General features: G+C 64.3%; 2 protein-coding genes across 6 annotated transcripts in view; one reads left to right on the top strand and one right to left on the bottom strand.

Moving 5' to 3' along the window:
* Positions 1-1,803, bottom strand: part of KCNAB2 (potassium voltage-gated channel subfamily A regulatory beta subunit 2) — a 62,694-nt gene extending 60,891 nt beyond the window's left edge. For all 3 annotated transcript variants that reach the window (XM_036347839.1, XM_036347841.1, XM_036347842.1), the window contains exon 1: positions 1,568-1,803. The gene's annotated coding sequence lies outside the window, so the exon portion shown is untranslated. The remainder of the gene's footprint in view (positions 1-1,567) is intronic.
* A 101-nt stretch (positions 1,804-1,904) lies between these two features.
* Positions 1,905-16,994, top strand: part of NPHP4 (nephrocystin 4) — a 61,333-nt gene continuing 46,243 nt past the window's right edge. The window contains exons 1-6 of one of the 3 annotated variants that reach the window (XM_036347837.1): positions 1,905-2,081; positions 3,060-3,129; positions 7,578-7,759; positions 8,695-8,847; positions 14,290-14,462; positions 16,091-16,155. In XM_036347837.1, coding sequence (XP_036203730.1) covers positions 7,580-7,759; positions 8,695-8,847; positions 14,290-14,462; positions 16,091-16,155 — 571 coding nt within the window. In that variant the 5' untranslated portion in view covers positions 1,905-2,081; positions 3,060-3,129; positions 7,578-7,579. Of the gene's footprint in view, positions 2,082-2,405; positions 2,540-3,059; positions 3,130-7,577; positions 7,760-8,694; positions 8,848-14,289; positions 14,463-16,090; positions 16,156-16,994 lie in introns of those variants that run through there. The other 2 variants (XM_036347835.1, XM_036347836.1) reach the window with 2 other exon arrangements.

Below are 16,994 nucleotides of genomic sequence, written 5' to 3'. Positions count from 1 at the left end.
GAGGCGGGGGGGCGGGGGTGGATCTGGAGAGCATCCGCAGTCTCTATGGACATGACCCGGGGAGCCAATGCCCTCTGGGCCCCCCACCTCGAGGGCACAGGGGCAGAGCCCAGGAACTGCCACCAGCCTGGGCCCTGCAGGTGGATGCATTTTCCGGGGGACAATCAGGAAGGCGGATGGGACTCTCCCCACCCAGGTCCCCAAACCCTGCAACATGGGCCTCAGCCCGACTTCCCTAGCAGAGGGGGCGCTGGCTCCTGGCATTGGAGGGGGCTGGCGGTTTGTGAGGGGGAGGAGAAGTTGCAGAGAAAGAAATCCTGACATGACAGATAGCGGGAGAGCTGTGGCCAGAACTCGGTGTTCCTGATCCTGGGATGTGATGTATTAATTTCCATAAAGCCTAATAGCCCGTTTCCCCCAAGAGCTATTACTTATGTCATCTCCCCCAGGATGTGGTTCAACACAGGGCAACAGATGAACGGGCGGAAGAGCCAGCCCCAGGAGCTGGTCCCTGCCCTGCACCGGGCAGTGCAGGTCTGTTCCCTAAGGTGGCCCCACGACCCCGCAGGACCAGACCCCCTGCCCTCAGCCCCACAGCCCGGTCCCCATCATGCCAGGAAGCAAAGAAAGTTGCCACCCCGAAAATGCTGAATCACAAAGTGAGGCTGAGCAGGAAAGTGGGGGTGGGGAGGGAGATGGTGGCCAGGGAGGACGGCAGGAAAGGGTGCTAAGGGACTAGAGCCCCCCTCCCAGGATGCTCCAGGCAAAGTGGAGCCCCCACAGGAGCTCCGAGTACAAAAGTCAGGAGCGGCGCTGGGTGCGCCTGGGTGGGAGGCGGAGAGGTGGGCAGGCACACGGCCGCTACCGCAGTACGCAGCAGCGGTGCAGTCCCTGGGTCCACGCGCCCTTCCGGAGCGGCAGCAGGTAGGGAGGTGGGCAGAGAAACGAACCTGAAGATGCCCCAGGGGCACAGGGAGGGGGTGGGGGGTGCAGGAGGAAAGTGCCAAGGTCCTGGGAGTGGGGCAAGGAGGGGAGAGCGCCCGCGGGAGAGCCTGGGAGCAGAACGGGTGGGAGGATGGGGATATGGGACCAGGAGGGAGCGGCAGGGTGAGCCTTCAGGAGCAAAAGGGTTGGAGGGATGGGGGGACTGGCACCGGGGGCGCTCCGACGGGGCCGCGCAGAGGCCTGGGGAGGGGATGGGAAGGGGGGCTCGATGGGGGTGAGGCTGTGAAGAGTGAAGGGGACCGAGATAGGGCAGATGGGCGCCAGGACCAGGGGGAGGATGAAGTTTGGGGCCGGGGTCGGGCACGGGAGCTGAAAGGTCGGGCGGGACGGCAGACAGGGCGGGCCAGGGAGGACTGGATGGGGGAAGGGAGATGATGGGGCAGAGGGAAGATGGAGAGAGAGAGCCAGCCGGCTGGAGAGGAGGTGAGGGTGGAGGCGGGCGCGGGGACGCGCGAGGGAAGAGGAGATGGAGAATCACCGCAGGCCTCGCGGGGGCCGCCGCTGCTCTCCCGGTGCGCGGCCGTGGACAGCGCGTCCCGCCGGGGTCGCCCCCTGCACTCACCTGGGGGCTCCAACTCCGGATCCTGTGCCCGCTCCGGATCTTCCTTCCCGCCCCGCCCGGCGACTTTAGCGCCCCCGAATCCCGCTCTCCCGGCCAGGTTCCGCCCGCAGCATCTTCACCTCGTGGGACACCCGGGGCCACGCCTCTGACAGCTCATCATTGGCTGGAATTCACGCCAGTCACATTCCCATTGGCTGAGGAAGAGCCAAGCATGCAAATCAGGACGGACCCGCCACCGCACCGATTGGCTGGGGCTGGCGGAGCGGAGCCTCTCGACTTGCGCTCTGATTGGCCGATGACGGTGACACGGGGCGGGTTCTCGGCCAGGGCGCGAGGCTCCTCCCGCGGTGGCAGCGGCCCGGGCGTCCTTCGGCCGGTTCTTGGCCCCCGAGGCCCGCGGCTCCGCCGGCACCGGCTGGCGGCGGGGCCTCTGCGTCCGTAGTGGATCTCTTCCTCGAGAGCGTGGGCCTCGTCATTCCAGGGTGGGCGTGGGCGCAGCGGACCGGTCTCCTAGGTAACGCGGCAGCGACAGTCGGAACCATGTTGGCTGGCGCTGCGGGGGAGGCTGGACACGGTCTCGACCTGCTGGGCCGCCGAGCGGGCCGGGGGTCTAGGGCTTGGGCTTGGGGATGCTCGGCATGTCTCTCCGCGGGGGCCCGGTGCCTGCGGGGCGCGGCGGCCGGGCGGGGCGTAGGGCTGTGCCCGCGTCAGTTGCATGTCGCCCCTCCGCCGTGACACTTGGTTCGGCCCGGGCTGCTGGTTGCCTGGGTATCCTTGGCTCCGGGGGGGGGGGGGGGGGGGGGGGCCTCACCCTCCGCCCTCTGCCCCTTGACCCCGAGTCCCTCTGCAGTCCCCAGCTTTAGGGGAGCGCGGTCTGGTCTTTTGCTGAGATCTTGGCGGGCGTTGGTTTTCCCCGATTCGGCGTCTCCAGCGGCCTTCCGGTACCGGAGGCCCGTGGGGCACTACTCCTGGGTGCGTTCCCCAGGGCGGGGTGCCCATCTCCTGTGGGTGCCCATTCCCAGTGGGTGCCCGTCCCCGGTGGGTACCACCTGCCAGGGAGATCTCCAGACTCCCTAGTCCTCGCAGAAGGCCACCGCGCTGCCTGTGTCCAGCGCCCCTGGCATGGATGGCACTTGCCTTCACCCTCTGCTGTCCAGCCAGCTGACCTCCTGGCCGGCTCCGAGCTCACCACCTGGCCCCTTTCCATGGCCCGCATGCTTGCCCTGCTGCCCGCTCCTCCTTCAGACTCCGAGGCCCCACCCAGGCACATCCCTTTAGCGCCTGTCTCCATAGACGCCGGGTTCCCAGGCCCACTCCCTTCTGTGTTGCAGTGTGTCCTCTTGGTTGAAGTATGTGCAGGAAGTCCAGGCTCCGCTTGCCTAGTTAGAAAGGAGGTGGTCGTAGCTACAGGTGTCTGTCACAGCTCACGGCACCCTCCACCCCTCCGTGTCTCTGGTCCCGTTAACTTGTGTCCTTGTCTTCCTCCCTCCAGGTACACATGCCATGAGGGTCGGGAGCCTGTCTGCTGTGGTCAGCACCGTTTCTCCAGGGCCTGGCACGTGGTAGGTACTCAAAGGGTCTATTTTGCACCAGGGAATTCCAGGTGGTGCTTAATTAGATCTCCACTTGCTCCCCCCCCCCCCCCCCCCCCCCCCCCCCCAGTCCTCCAAAGCTTTTGGGTCTGTTATTCAAGATCTTGTTCTTTTCTGGGAAGGACAGCCCCTCAGGGCTCCCACCCTCCCGTACCGTTCCCTAGACATTGGCCCAGCTGAACTCCAGCTCCTGGGCCCCCTCCTCTTCCCTCTTCCCTGCTTTCAGCCCCCCCTCCACCCCCCCAGAAAGGAGGCTGGATTAGCTGTCATCTGTGCTGCTCCCTCAACCCTTGTCATTCTCTCTGGATCTTTATTCTTTATTTTTTAAATATTTTTTTATTGATTTCAGAGTGGAAGGGAGAGGGAGAGAAACATCATTGATGAGAGAGAATCATTGATTGGCTGCCTCCTGCACGCCCCCTACTGGGGATCGAGCCCGAAACCCGGGCCTGTGCCATGACCGGGAATGGAACCGTGACCTCCTGGTTCACAGGTCGACACTCAACCACTGAGCCCCGCCGGCCGGGCCTCTCTGGATCTTTAGATTCTTGGAGTCAGGGCGTTGGTCTTCACGCGTGTGTGCCGGGTCAGACAGGTGTCGGTAGACGTGCTGAATAGGCGGTAGCAGCAAAGACCACGGCAGCTTCACAGCCCCTCACCGTGGAGGTGGGAAGCAGACGCAGGGTGGGCAAAGGACTTCCAAGGAGTCTGAGAGGGAGAGGACCAGCCTGACTCCCTGGCCAGTGCTCTTGACCTCCACCCCTGGGGCCTCCTGTCCCTCTGCCTCTCCTGGCCTCGGCGGGACCGCGGGGAAGGCATGGTTAAGGGGCTTTGCAGTCAGTCCCGGCCGCTGTCTGACTGGGAATGGCCATGCAGCCTCACTGTGGGGGGAATGGTGGTACTCATCTCAGCCCTGTTGGAATCGTAAATGTGGAAGTGTGAGCGCTGGCTCATGGCAGGGCTCACAAAAGCTGCTGTATTTTTTCTGTGTCTCCCCAGCCCATTGGGCCCCTATCTTGGGAAAGCATGGGACCCTCCTTTTTCTCATCATTCTTCATCTAGCCCCCAAGACCCGCTGCCCTCCCTCTGCAGCACCCCCACCCCTCCCACCGAGTCCCTAGTCCTGACCTCACGGAGCTCAGTCTGGCAGGACGATGGGGACTGCGCAGTGTGGTGACTCCAGTGGGGATCCCATGCGGGGAGCCCTGGGGGGACGGGGTGCTCATCCTGGGGAGGTGGCATTTGGTCTGACTCCGGGAGGACAAGGAGGATTACCCAGGTGTGTGTGTGCGCGCGTGTTGAGAGGGTGAGAGGGCGTGATGTCCGAGGGGAAGGGCCGAGTGGAGGCGGAGAGGCGGGAGGGCCAGGTGGCAGCTGTTCTGTGGGGCCGGAAGGGAAGAGTCTGGGTGTCACAGCCCCTGCAGCTGCCTGGGCTCCACCCCCAGGAGCCTGGGTCTCGGGTCACCTCTCCCCGTCGCCCGCGCAGACCTTGCCGCCCGCCTCCACCTGCCAACGCAGGGTTGGAGTTTGGGTGGCCGATCCTTTCAGACAGGCGCCTCCTTCCCAGCGTGTGTCCTGCTGGTACAGTGGGGCCATGCCTCCGTCCAAGGCCCCATCGGTGCGTTAGGGCACTCGCTTCGCATGAATGAGCCTCCCGATTTCATAAGGAAAGTCAACGGGAAACAACATTCCTCTGAAAAAAAAAATGCTTGGGAGTCAGCTTTATGGAAACTTCCATTTGCTCTTGGGAATGTTTGAGTTCTGATGGTGGCCGGGTCTCAAGGACACAGGAATGCAGGCCCCCTCTGTAAGCAGCTGGCCAGTGAGCTGGTGAGACGAGGGCAAGTGGCAAGTACCGTGACCCAGGGAAGCACAGGGACCACGTGGGCTCAGGGCTGGACCCTGGGGCCGCCAGGAGGCCTCCTGGGCAGCTGGCTCTCCCACCGGCTACTGGTCGGGGCCCTTCTGCTCACAGGGTGTGGACGCCTGAGTCCCGTGGCTTCTGTAACGTTACCACAGATGGTGGCTTCAAGCCGCAGATTCATTCTCTCCCAGTTCTGGAGGCCAGGAGTCCAAGGCCTGTCACCCTGGGCTACAGCCGGGGTGGCCGGGCTGGTTCCTCCTGGAGGCTCCGGGGGAATCCATTTCCTCGCCTTTTCCAGCTGCTAGAGGCCCCTCCACATCGCTCCCTGCGTCCTTGTCCCCCGGCCTTTGCTTGGAGCCCACTGGCCTCTCTTGTTAGGACCCTTCTGACCATGAGGGGCCCACCTGGCTAATCCAGGATGACCTCCCCGCCCAGGTCCTTAACAGGCGTCACATCTGCAAGTGACGGACAGACGCAGCGTTGAGCCTGCAGCTGCCAGTGAGCTGCTCATCCTGCTACACGGAAGTCCCTCGGTCCGTCCCGCAGGCTGGGTGGGCCCGCTCCTCCTGCAGGAGTTTCTGTCGTTCTGCAAGTTCCCCCGGAAAGAACAGGCTCTGAGTTAAGTGGTTCTTCCAAATACTGACACATCTAATCATGCAATTTCAAAAGATGGCTTTCGCTGCGGCACTACGCACCTCCGAGAAGTCTGAGGGCATGAGCTGCCAGGCTCACGGAGAGGAAACTGACTTTCCCAGTTCTGCTCTTTGCCTGGAACTTGATTTTGATTACGAGTCTTCCTTGAAGTGACAGGCCCATTTTGTTCACGTTGGAGAGGTACCTGCCAAGTACAAGTCTGAATAAGCGTGTTTCGTTTCTCAGCAGTTCTTTTCAGTGTAAGTGTTGCCCTAGGAACAAAGCGCTGGTTCGGCTCGCAGCCTGAATCATCAGAGCAGGGTTCACCGGTCGGGTGACCTCTGCCTTCATTTTGGCAGTTTTGGTTGATTGTGGAGAGCGGCCACAGCGTTTGGACAGGTTCAAGCCTTGGACTAACGAGAGGACATGGTCCTCTCGTGGCAAAGCCAGGTGCAAGTCCCAGCCCTCCAAGCACAATTATGGCCAAAGGCTGTGGCTGTGAGCCTGACCTTATGGTCCGAACCTGTGGCTCCATGTGGCTGAGTGATATGGGCTGCGGGAGGTGCAGCCAGTGCTGCCAAAACAAAGCTTGATAGAGTTCAGGTGCAGGTAACTGAGTGGATTCGAAACCCGCGAGAACATTGTAAACATCTTGACCCGCCCTGACTTTGCCTCGTGGAATCTGCTATAAAATAAAGACTCGGCTTGCAGGCTGTGGCGCCGTCTCTCCATTCGAGAGCAGCGTCCCACACAGCCCCAGCTTTATCCTTGTCTGTCTGCTCCGTCCTTCACTGCGCCCCTCAGGATCACCCCTGGCCGTGCTGAATGCGGCCCAGTTTGTATTTCCCCTTCTAGCATCACAGAATGCTAGAAATGCATGTACTCCAGGCCGAGGTGAGAGAAATGTGTCCTTTTCACAGTGTCACCAAGGACGTCCGTAAGTGAAGCCGTCACCTCGCTGTGAGTGGGGAGGGCTTGCTCCCCTGGCCGCGGGGCGGGCTGAGTCCCGCAGCGCCCACCATGGCCTTGCTCCGTCCGCGAAAATGTCCATACAGTGAAAAAGGCAGGCCTCACCTGGATATGTGAGAATGGCTTTGACCTCGCGGAGCCCTTGATTGGCCTGGGGAACCCCAGGGTTTGGGGAACCACATGTACAGAGCTGCTGGCTTGGGGACCAGCCTGCTGCCTCTTCTCCCCACCATTCAGTGTACAGAGTCCGGCCTCTGTAGGCTGAAAAGACCCTCAGGAAGGGTGGACCCGTCCGGCTGGGAGGCACAGACACCCTTGGTGAGCCAGGTGACGCTCAAACTGCCCCCAGCTGGCTTCAGCAGCGAGAGACTACGCCCGTGCGGGGCCGCCTGGGGGGCTGGGTCCCGCTGGTGCTCGGACCCACTGGTCTTGCCTGGTGTCTGCTCTGCCTGCTTCTTGTGTGTGTGAAGGTGGGGCTCCGGCACTGGCCCAGCAGCTTCTGGGGAGCGCCTCTGCTCCAGGGGCTGCAGGAAGGTCTCACTCAGCAGACCCGGCAGAAGCTCTGAGATTTGCATCTTGGGGCCCTGAGTGGGCCACGCTCCCCAGTCCCGGCGGAGACAGCCCGGTCCCCGAGGCCTGGGCCCTGTGCGGGCTCAGCCTCCGCAGCTGCATGGAGTGGCCCTGCGTGTCTGTCCCTGGGCCAGTCTCCGAGGCCCGGAGAGTCCTTCTCTGATGGGCTCCCGAGTGGAGTGGCAGCGCGGTTCTTTGGAGCGAGACAGGCACGCTTGCCAGGGGAAGGCAGCGTGGGTGCCAGTCTCACCCTGGGTGTGGAGGGCGGGGCTGCAGAGGCGGGTTAGGGGATGCTGGGTCCTCGGATACAGTGGGAGGTAGGGAACTTTTAGAACTGCTCTGAGCACTGTGGTACTTACAACTCTTTTATTTCTTTGAACAGGGATGGTGCAGGTGACCCCCAAGGCCAGTGACCCGCAGACCGGCAGGATGCGTGACTGGCACCAGATTTTTGACCAGAACATGCTGGTGCCTCCCCACCCACACAGAGCACGCCAGCCCTTAAAGGACTCGACGGCGTTTCAGTGCGTCCTGAAGTGGCTCGATGGGCCGCTAATTAAGCAGGTAAAGAAATTTGCTATTTATTGTCAAACATGCGTTACTGCTCAGCTGGGAGGCTATTGATTTCCACTTATTTATCTGTGTCTCACCACTGTGCCCATTACCTTGGGCCTTGGCAATATTGGGAGGCAAAGTGGCCCATCAGCAAAGAGAATCCACGACTCAGCGGCTCGGTCAGCACTTTGGACCCTGGGAGAGCCTGCTTCTGCCCGCAGTGCAGCGGCGTTAAAACGGGCGATCTGGTTCCCTGGGCTCTTCCTTCCTTTTTAAAATATATTCTTATTGACTTCAGAGAGGAAGGGAGAGGGGGAGAGAGAAACATCAATGATGAGAGAGAATCGTGGATCGGCTGCCTCCTGCACGCCCCCTACTGGGGATCAAGCCCGAAACCCAGGCCTGTGCCCTGACCAGGAATGGAACCCTGACCTCCTGGTTCATAGGTCAGCGCTCACCACTGAGCCCCGCCGCAAAGGGCCTGTGTTTACAGTCTCTGGCTGTGACGTCGCAGTCCTCACAGCTTTGCCTCTCCTTTGCTGACACCACCCTGTGCTTACATCAGGAAGGGTTCACTGGGCTGTGCACGATAAAACCCACCCAAATAGCCTAAGCTGGAGGCGACCGTTCCTCACACGGCAGGCAGACCCTTGGTTACTCCAAGCTTCAGGCGTGGCCGACCGGGGTCCGTGATGTCCCGGGGCTTCTTCAGCTGCACCGGGTGCCAGAGGCACCGGTCCCCGCAGCCCCCGCCTGCGTCTCCTGGGCTCTATGGGTCTCCAGGCGGGGCCGGGCCTGGGGCTTCGTGTTCTGAGAGGTGGTTCCCGGGAGGGAAATCGGTGCCTAAACCCCGGAGGACGCTGACGGCCGGCTTACCTGGATGGTCGTCAGCACCTGCGGGAGGCTCGGCCGCTGAGAACCTCCGGGCGCACCCTGTCTCACAGGGCGCGCTGGAGGTGCTGTCGGAGCTGGGGTGCCATCTCCGCGTGTCTCTCTTCGATGTCGCCTACCGCCACTTCTTCGGGAGGACGTGGAGGAGCGCAGCGAGGCCCGTGGAGCCGCTCCCCAGGCAGCCGTCCAGGATCGTCCTGAATGAGGTAGGCGTGACGCGGGCAGCAGGTGTTGGGGCCCTGGGGCGGGCAGGGGACCCCCGACCCGGGACACGAACAGCGCCTCTCGGGCCCGGGAAGGCCTATGGCCGCAGCCCCGGCTCGCAGCACTGGTCTGAGGGTGGCACCGTTTCCAAACAAAGTCTTGTGTGGAGGCCAAGCGCCCTAAACAGGTGAGAGCGCTGCGCTGGCTAGAGCAGTGGGGGGGGGGGAGGGGGGGAGGCAGGCGCGTGGGGTCTCGTCCCCCAGCATGCGGGGTATTTTGTTCCCCCAAAGAGTAACCCAGCAGGCCACGAGGCCATGTGTGCCCGCGTTTGTGCGTGCCCGCGTGCCTGCCTGTGTGCAAGCAGGTGGACCTGGTGAGCTGGCTGTGCGGCTGCGCTGACCGCGGTGGCTGTCCTGTGGCCTCTACCCCGTGCGTCCACGTGGAGGAGGTTGCCAGGGTCGTGGGGTGGGACCCTGCTCTGGGGCAAGCACAGGGATGAGTCCCTCTGCTGTCCTCCCCTTGGAGAGGCTGGGACTGTCCCCGTGGGTGGCACTCGGCTGCCAGGCCGCCCACCGTGAGGCGCTGTGGGGACCCTGCAGCATCAGGGCACAGGCAGGAGGAGCCTTCTGAGTGACACCCTGCCCTCCACGCTGCCCAGGGCTCAGCATCGTGGGGGGGGGGGGGCTTCTGTTGTCACTCCCATTGAGTGACGCTTCAGATGTCACTGCATCAGCTCGTGGCTCCAGTCCCAGGTAGGAAAACCGAGATCCGGCTCCGGTTCCGAGCCCGGGAGCAGCGTGGGCTCCAGCCCCGCTGGCGCCGTTTGCATCCTGTTTACTGAGCTGGGGGTGGGGAAGGGCAGGGGCTGGCGCGGACTTAGTCCTGGCGCCTCTGGGGAATCGCTCCGTGGCCTCGGAGTTGCCGAGGAGGAGAACGCGCCGGGGACGTGTGGGCCGGAGGCGATGCCCAGCCACGGGATGGCGATGGCCCCGGGAAGGCGGCTCTCCAGTGCTGTGCCCTCGGCGAGCAGCAGAGGCCGCTGGTGCCCGGGAAAGTCTTCACGTCCAGCACTTGCTTTTGTTGCCTTGACGGTCAGAATACAGAAAAAGGGGTTTTGTTCAAGTTCTTTAGCTCCAGAGAAGGCCCCTCCCCGTGTGCACCCGTGTGCATGTGACATCTGCACAGTGAGCTGTCCCTGAGGGCGCTGGCATGCAGGGGGGGCCGGCGCTGCTCACTCTGGGGGTGCCCTGCCTGCCCCCCGTGGACACAGATGAGTCCAAGCTGCCCTTTTAGGGGTTTGGGAATCGGGTGGCGCGCTCTGACTCCACTGGCTGCCTGTGTGTCTGCTTACCCGGCAGCTGGGGGTCTGGTGTGAGGGTGCGGCTGCCCGCGGCCGGTCCAGCTGGGCTTCGCTGGCCCCAGACGTGGGTGTGGGCGTCGTCCTCGTGTGCTTGGCTTTGCTGAGGTGTCCGTGTGAGAGGCGGCCCTGGAGAGGCCGCTGTTCATTCCTCAGCCTTGACCCTGAGCCGGGAGCTTGTCTGTGAGTGATGACGCCGGGCGCCCGGCCCCCAGCTCGGAGCAGCTGTGGGCTCTGCTCCGAGACGCCTTTGAGGAGCACTGCCCTTCGCTCCCGAGAGACGCCTCAGCCGCCTCTCAGCAGGTGTCTTTAAAAAATAGCTGGGGGCTGCCCTGGCTGGTGTGGCTCAGTGGATAGACCGTCGGCCTTTGGACTGAAGGGTCCAGGTTTGATTCTAGCCAAGGGCACATGCCCGGGTTGCGGGCTCGATCCCCAGTGGAGAGGAGGCAGCCGATCCATGGTTCTCGCTCATCATTAATGTTTCTCTCTCTCTGCCCCTCTCTTCCTCTCTCTTCCTCTCTGAAATCAATAAAAACATATTAAAAAAATAACGGGGGGTCAGAGTACCGCACAGCCCCTCCATTTTCTCTCCGATGGACTCGGTTCCCCTTAAATCCTTCTCTGACGACCACGCCCATCCTCGGGGACAGGCTGGTTTTCCTTCTTCAGCTTCTGGGGGCGACTGGGCAGGAAGCCTAGGGGATCTCCACACACGGGGAGACCCTCTTGGGGGTCCTCCCACCCCAGCCCACCTCAGCCCTGGGTGCTGAGGTCACAGGACATCACCTCTCTCCGGTCACAGGTGATGGGCTGCTTCCACTTCCCACCCCCCAGGGGATGCCGACGCTGTGTTCCTCGCCAGTGAGAGCCGGCCATGTCCCCGTTAGCAGCGGCTGTAGGGAGGCCGGGGGACCCCGTGAAACTCCAGGGCTGCCTTCTCCCGCTGCCTCGCCGCCTGTCGTGGACCCTGCGCCGTCCCCGTGCAGCGCGGAGGCAGTTGGGAGCCAGCATGTGTCCAGGAGAGCGGCTGTGTGACTGACTGTCGTGTCCCTGGGGACAGCCGCTATCCTCCAGGCGGGGGCCCTGAGCCAGGAAGGGGGACACTGTTGGGACTTCGTTGTGTGGTGGTCCAACTGCCTGGCGTGGGGGGCAGTGCAGAGGCCAGCCTGTGAGCTGGGGTGTGTTCACCGTGTCCTGGGGGTTTGCTTACTTTCCTGTGTCCGCCGGGAGGTGTCCTTTGGCCGGAGCGGGCTGTCCTGACTGCTCTGCAGGGTTGCTGTGAGAAGGACAGGAGCTGGTTGGACAAGGTGGACGAGGTGGCGCGGGGTCACTTTGCCTGGCTGCAGTCACTGTCACCCTGGACGGCGACACGCAGGGCCTGGCAGCTCCCTGGGAGGGGCCGTCTCCTGGCCGTGCTGCTCGCTGGGGTCAGGGTGAGCCCACCAGGTGGGGGACGCCTCAGCTTTGTCATCGGGGAGTGCGTTTCCCGGAGGAGAGGACTGAGCAGCGCCTGTGCCTGGAGGTCCAGGGTCCGAGCCCAGTGGGAGGCCGAGCGGCAGGTGAGGGCAGGAAGCGCCGTGAGCGACCTGCCTTCCTGGTGATGCTCTGGCTCAGGCCGGTGAAGAAGGCTCCGGCCGGCACCGCTCCTCTCCCTGGCCTTGCCGCCGCCGCGCCTCTGCTGGTGGCCTCTCCGGAAGCTCGTCCTCAGAGGCCCCGTCACTGCCACGGGGTGAGATGTGGAAACGTGGCCTGAGGCACGTGGGTCAGTGTGTCTGAAGGTGAGGCAGCGATAGGAGCATGTCTGTGGTTTATTCATCTGCTTATTGGGCAGGACCTGTCTCCTGTGGAAGAGGGCGGTGCGAGGTGGGGGCGTGGGCACCGCACTGCGGGCCTCCTCTGGCAGGAAGTCTGATGGGCTTGACGCGAACCTCCATCCTGTCATTTCAGTCGACGGGCAGATTTGCCTCTCGGTGCACGCGTGGCGTTCGTGCACCGTCCCAGGTGGCCTGGGCCTAAGCACCGCGTGAGCCTCTGGACCCTTGGCGGGCGACGGGAGGGCAGCTGCGGAGCCGCGCCGTGTGCATCCCAGGCGGCTTTTACCCCCCGAGCCCCGGGTCAGTCCTGAGCAGCTTGCCCGCCTGGCCTCGCCCTGGGACCTTGGGCCCCTGCAGGCGGCACCGGCTTTCCCGGGCCCGTACGAAGCCTTTCGCACGGCGCCGTGCCCAGCCCGCAGGGTCGGTGAATGGTGTTTGGAAAGCGCGTCTGTCCTGACCGATGGGCAGCGGGGCGAACCCAGGACCTCGTGTTGTCCCACGCGCCGCGCTCCCGCGCCACCTCCCGCTCAGAGCGGAGTCCCTGGGTCCGAGGGCCGGTGTGGCCGCTCTGCTCGTTTTGTCTCAGCATCAGGTTCGGTGTGAGTGACTGACAGGGAGAGGCCGCAGCCCTGAGCCTGTGCTTGGGGCGGGCCCGGGAGGCGGGCCCAGCGCTGCGGCGGGCAGGCCACGGTGACCTCCGGCGCGGGGGTCGCGCTGCTGACAGGAGAGTGGGCGGTGGTGTCCCTGACGCCGTGAGCACAGGGCACACGTAACAGGCGGGACGGTGACCAGCACGGCTGGCGCTGGGGCCTTAGACCAGGTCCCGCATCTTGGAAACAAACATAGTTCTCCCCGGTCCAGCCACCTGTCCGCGGTAAGTGGCTATTATTTCATCATTTTGCAGTAAAAGAAAATAGAATAACGATTTATACCTCCGGCTGATGTGTTAATGTGTCTCTCCGTTATCCCGGCTGACAGTCTATGGTTGCAGTAAATGCTTCCTGGGCGACACGCGGTGACGGCTCGTTACAGGATTAGTCTGGGTTTAAATCCCCTGCTGGGCCCTGCCTGCCTCGCCTGGCCTGACCTCTGCGCTCAGCTGGGACCCCAGCACGGACGCTGGGCTTCAGGGACACGGAGGCCAGAGCCACAGCCCGGCCCTGTGATGCATGTCCCAGTTGGTCACACTCCTCCGCCTCCGACTTCTGTGTCTGTGACTCAGTTAGTTTTAAATAAAAGCAACTGCATCGGCTTCACGAGACAGAAGGAGCAGCAGCAGCGAGAGGCGCTCTCATTCCCCGAGGGAGAGACGGGGCTGACCCCGGGGGCCAGAGCGGGAAGGAGGGAAGTTACCTGTGGAAACCTCCCAAGAGCCATTTGAGCATCGTCTGCTTGGCTCAGGCCCCAAACGATCGTGTAAGAAAATGCTCTCTACGCGATTTTTTGTGAAAAGGGTGTTAGTGGGCCCTGTGCTGGGATAGCCACCTAGCACCTCGAAATGTGCTAGTGACAGAATTGGTTCAGGCCAGCTTCAGAGTCCTTCCCACACGGTGGGGCTCGGTGCACTGGCAGGCTGACTGGAGTCTGTGCAGCGAGTTACATGCCATGGTGCGTACGTGTGGCAGGGCTCGGCACACGGGCAGGCTGACTGGAGTCTGTGCAGCGAGTTACATGCCATGGTGCATATGTGCGGCAGGGCCTGTCTTGTCTTTAGTGCCCCTGGGGTCCTACCCTGGGGGATGCGTGACCCCCAGCCCCTTTCTTCCCTGCAGGGCCTGTCCTGTCCTTAGTGCCCCTGGGGTCCTGCCCTGGGGGGTGCGTGGCCCCAGCCCCTTTCTTCCCTGCAGGGCTTGTCCTGTCCTTAGTGCCCCTGGGGTCCTGCCCCGGGCGGTGCGTGGCCCCAGCCTCTTCCCTGCAGGGCTTGTCCTGTCCTTAGTGCCCCTGGGGTCCTGCCCTGGGGGGTGCGTGGCCCCCAGCCTCTTCCCTGCAGGGCCTGGTGTCTGTTGGCATTTTTTGGATGGAAAATTCCCTGAGCAAAAGCAAAGGGCGGGTGTCCTGGGTGGTGGGCGCTGGGGGTGAGGAGCCGGGACTCGCGGGGGCCGCGTGACTGTGCCGATTGTCTCGGGCGCCTGGGAAGGGACACGGCGCTGCAGGGCCGTGTGTGGGTTTACGTGGCGCTGCCAAGGCGGCAGGGAGCCCAGCTGCGCCCTCTGGGTCCTGCTCTGCAGGTGGCGGCGTCCGGCCCTCACCTGGCTTCTGACTTCTGTTTGCAGCCCGTGTACTTCCACACGTCCTTGAGCCACCCGAGCATCGTGGCCGTGGTGGAAGTGGTCGCCCACGGCAGGAGACGGGACGGGACCCTCCAGAGCCTGTCGTGTGGGTTTGGGATTCTTCGTATCTTCAGCAGCAAAACGGAGTCTCCCCGCACGGCCTCCCAGGACAGACGGTACATCCTCGCATCCTCACGTCCGGTCCTTGGGTCCCTGTCCTTGGCTTTTCCTCGTCCCTGTGCTGGTGAAACCGCGTCCCGTGCACAGGGGACACTGGTGGTTCTGCTTGTAACCATTCCAGCCCAGCCGAAGCTGCATTGCCCCCTGGGTCCCTCTCTCAGCCACGGCCGCTGACCTTTTGGGCCGGAGAGGCCTTTGCCGTGGGTTGTCCTGTGAGTGTAGGATGCCCAGCATGTCCCCGGCCTCCACCCACCAGGTGCCAGGAGCACCTCCCCTGTGGTAATGACAAAAAATGTCTGCAGGCATTACCGACTGTGCCTTGGGGGACAGAATCGTTCCTGGCTGAGAGCTGCCATCCTACATGGACAACCATGGGAGGGGCTCAGCTGCTGTCTTTCCGGGGGTGTTTCAGTCACTATGGGTTTCCCTGAGAGGCTTCCTGGGCCCAGGGGCTCGGGCTGCACTGCAGGTGCTGGGCCCATGGGCTGGGAGCTGGGCGCACAGGCTGGGGGCTGGGAGCTGGGCCCACGGGCTGGGGGCTGGGAGCTGGGCACACGGGCTGGGGGCTGGGAGCTGGGTGCACGGGCTGGGGGCTGGGAGCTGGGCGCACGGGCTGGGAGCTGGGCCCACGAGCTGGGAGCTGGGAGCTGAGCGCACGGGCTGGGGGCTGAGAGCTGGGCCCACGGGCTGGGGGCTGGGAGCTGGGCCCACGGGCTGGGGGCTGGGAGCTGGGCCCACAGGCTGGGAGCTGGGAGCTGGGAGCTGGGAGCTGGGCCCACAGGCTGGGAGCTGGGAGCTGGGAGCTGGGAGCTGGGAGCTGGGCGCACGGGCTGGGAGCTGGGAGCTGGGAGCTGGGAGCTGGGCCCACGGGCTGGGAGCTGGGAGCTGGGCGCATGGGCTGGGAGCTGGGAGCTGGGCGCACGGGCTGGGAGCTGGGAGCTGGGAGCTGGGGGCTGGGAGCTGGGAGCTGGGAGCTGGGAGCTGGGGGCTGGGGGCTGGGAGCTGGGCGCACGGGCTGGGAGCTGGGCCCACGAGCTGGGAGCTGGGAGCTGAGCGCACGGGCTGGGGGCTGAGAGCTGGGCCCACGGGCTGGGGGCTGGGAGCTGGGCCCACAGGCTGGGAGCTGGGAGCTGGGAGCTGGGAGCTGGGCCCACAGGCTGGGAGCTGGGAGCTGGGAGCTGGGAGCTGGGAGCTGGGAGCTGGGCGCACGGGCTGGGAGCTGGGAGCTGGGAGCTGGGAGCTGGGCCCACGGGCTGGGAGCTGGGAGCTGGGCGCACGGGCTGGGAGCTGGGAGCTGGGCGCACGGGCTGGGAGCTGGGAGCTGGGAGCTGGGAGCTGGGAGCTGGGCCCACGGGCTGGGAGCTGGGAGCTGGGAGCTGGGCGCACGGGCTGGGAGCTGGGAGCTGGGCCCACGGGCTGGGAGCTGGGCCCACGGGCTGGGAGCTGGGTGCAGGGATCAGTGCTCTCCAGGGTCTGTTCCCCCAGGGGCGCAGGCGCATGGCACTCGGAAGGCCCAGGAGGTGGACGGTGTTGGGCCCACACACCCTCCTTTCAAAGAACAGCTGATGTTTGGGGGCTAGAGCTGCAGGCCCATGTAGATGTGTTTTGGGCTCTTGTTTTGCAGGTTGAGACTGTATCACGGCACCCCAAGAGCCCTGCTGCACCCCCAGCTGCAGGACCCCATCGAACGTAAGATTCTCGGCCAGTATGCTGGCAGCTCCTCCTCCGCAGCCCCCCCCCCCCCCCCCCCCGCCCCGCGCTGCCCCAGTCCCCTCCTGTGAGCTTCCCTGCACCTTCCACCTTGCGCCTTCTCTCCCCCGCTGCGTTTTGTCTCCCGGAGTACCCGTAGGACGAGGACCTCTTATACAGCCTCCACGCGGCCTCACACATGTGCACACTGGCGTTGCCATCTCATCCCTCCTCTGAGGGGAGCAGCAGGTCCCTGTAGCTCTTACGCGTCACATGGCGCATCCCAGGGGGGCGGGGGCCTGTCCGTGGGTGACATCAGGCCCGAGCGAGGCCCACGTTGGGTGGGATGTCTGCGCTCCCTCCCGGCCGGGGCCTGTGAGGCTGGCGGGCCTCCCGCCCTGCCCTGCTGGTGGGACTGTCCTCCGCTCCCGCTGGTCTGCGCTCTTCACTCGCCGCCTGCAGGCCGTCCCTCCCCTCTCCCGGCCTCACCTGAACTCTGGGGTTGGGCCCCGTTCTCGGGGTTCTGTGGAGATCGGTGGGCTGGGTCTCAGCCTCAGTTCAGGACGGCCTGGTTTTGAGGACAGGCTCTGTCTTGGAGGCCCTGCCTCAGTGCCTGCCCGGCGGCTCCGTGGGCTCCGTGGGCGCGGTGCTGAGACTGAGGGATGGCCCAGCTACTCCGTGGGCTCTGTGGGCGCGGTGCTGAGACTGAGGGCTGGCCCAGCTGCTCCGTGGGCTCTGTGGGCGCGGTGCTGAGACTGAGGGCTGGCCCGGCTGCTCCGTGGGCTCCGTGGGCTCCGTGGGCGCGGTGCTGAGACTGAGGGATGGCCCAGCTGCTCCGT

This window comes from Myotis myotis, unplaced genomic scaffold (genome assembly GCF_014108235.1).
Source record: "Myotis myotis isolate mMyoMyo1 unplaced genomic scaffold, mMyoMyo1.p scaffold_m19_p_2, whole genome shotgun sequence".
NCBI classification, from domain to species: Eukaryota; Metazoa; Chordata; class Mammalia; order Chiroptera; family Vespertilionidae; genus Myotis; species Myotis myotis.
Note: the sequence above shows the minus strand (reverse complement) of the source record. Positions and strands in the feature narration are given on the sequence as shown.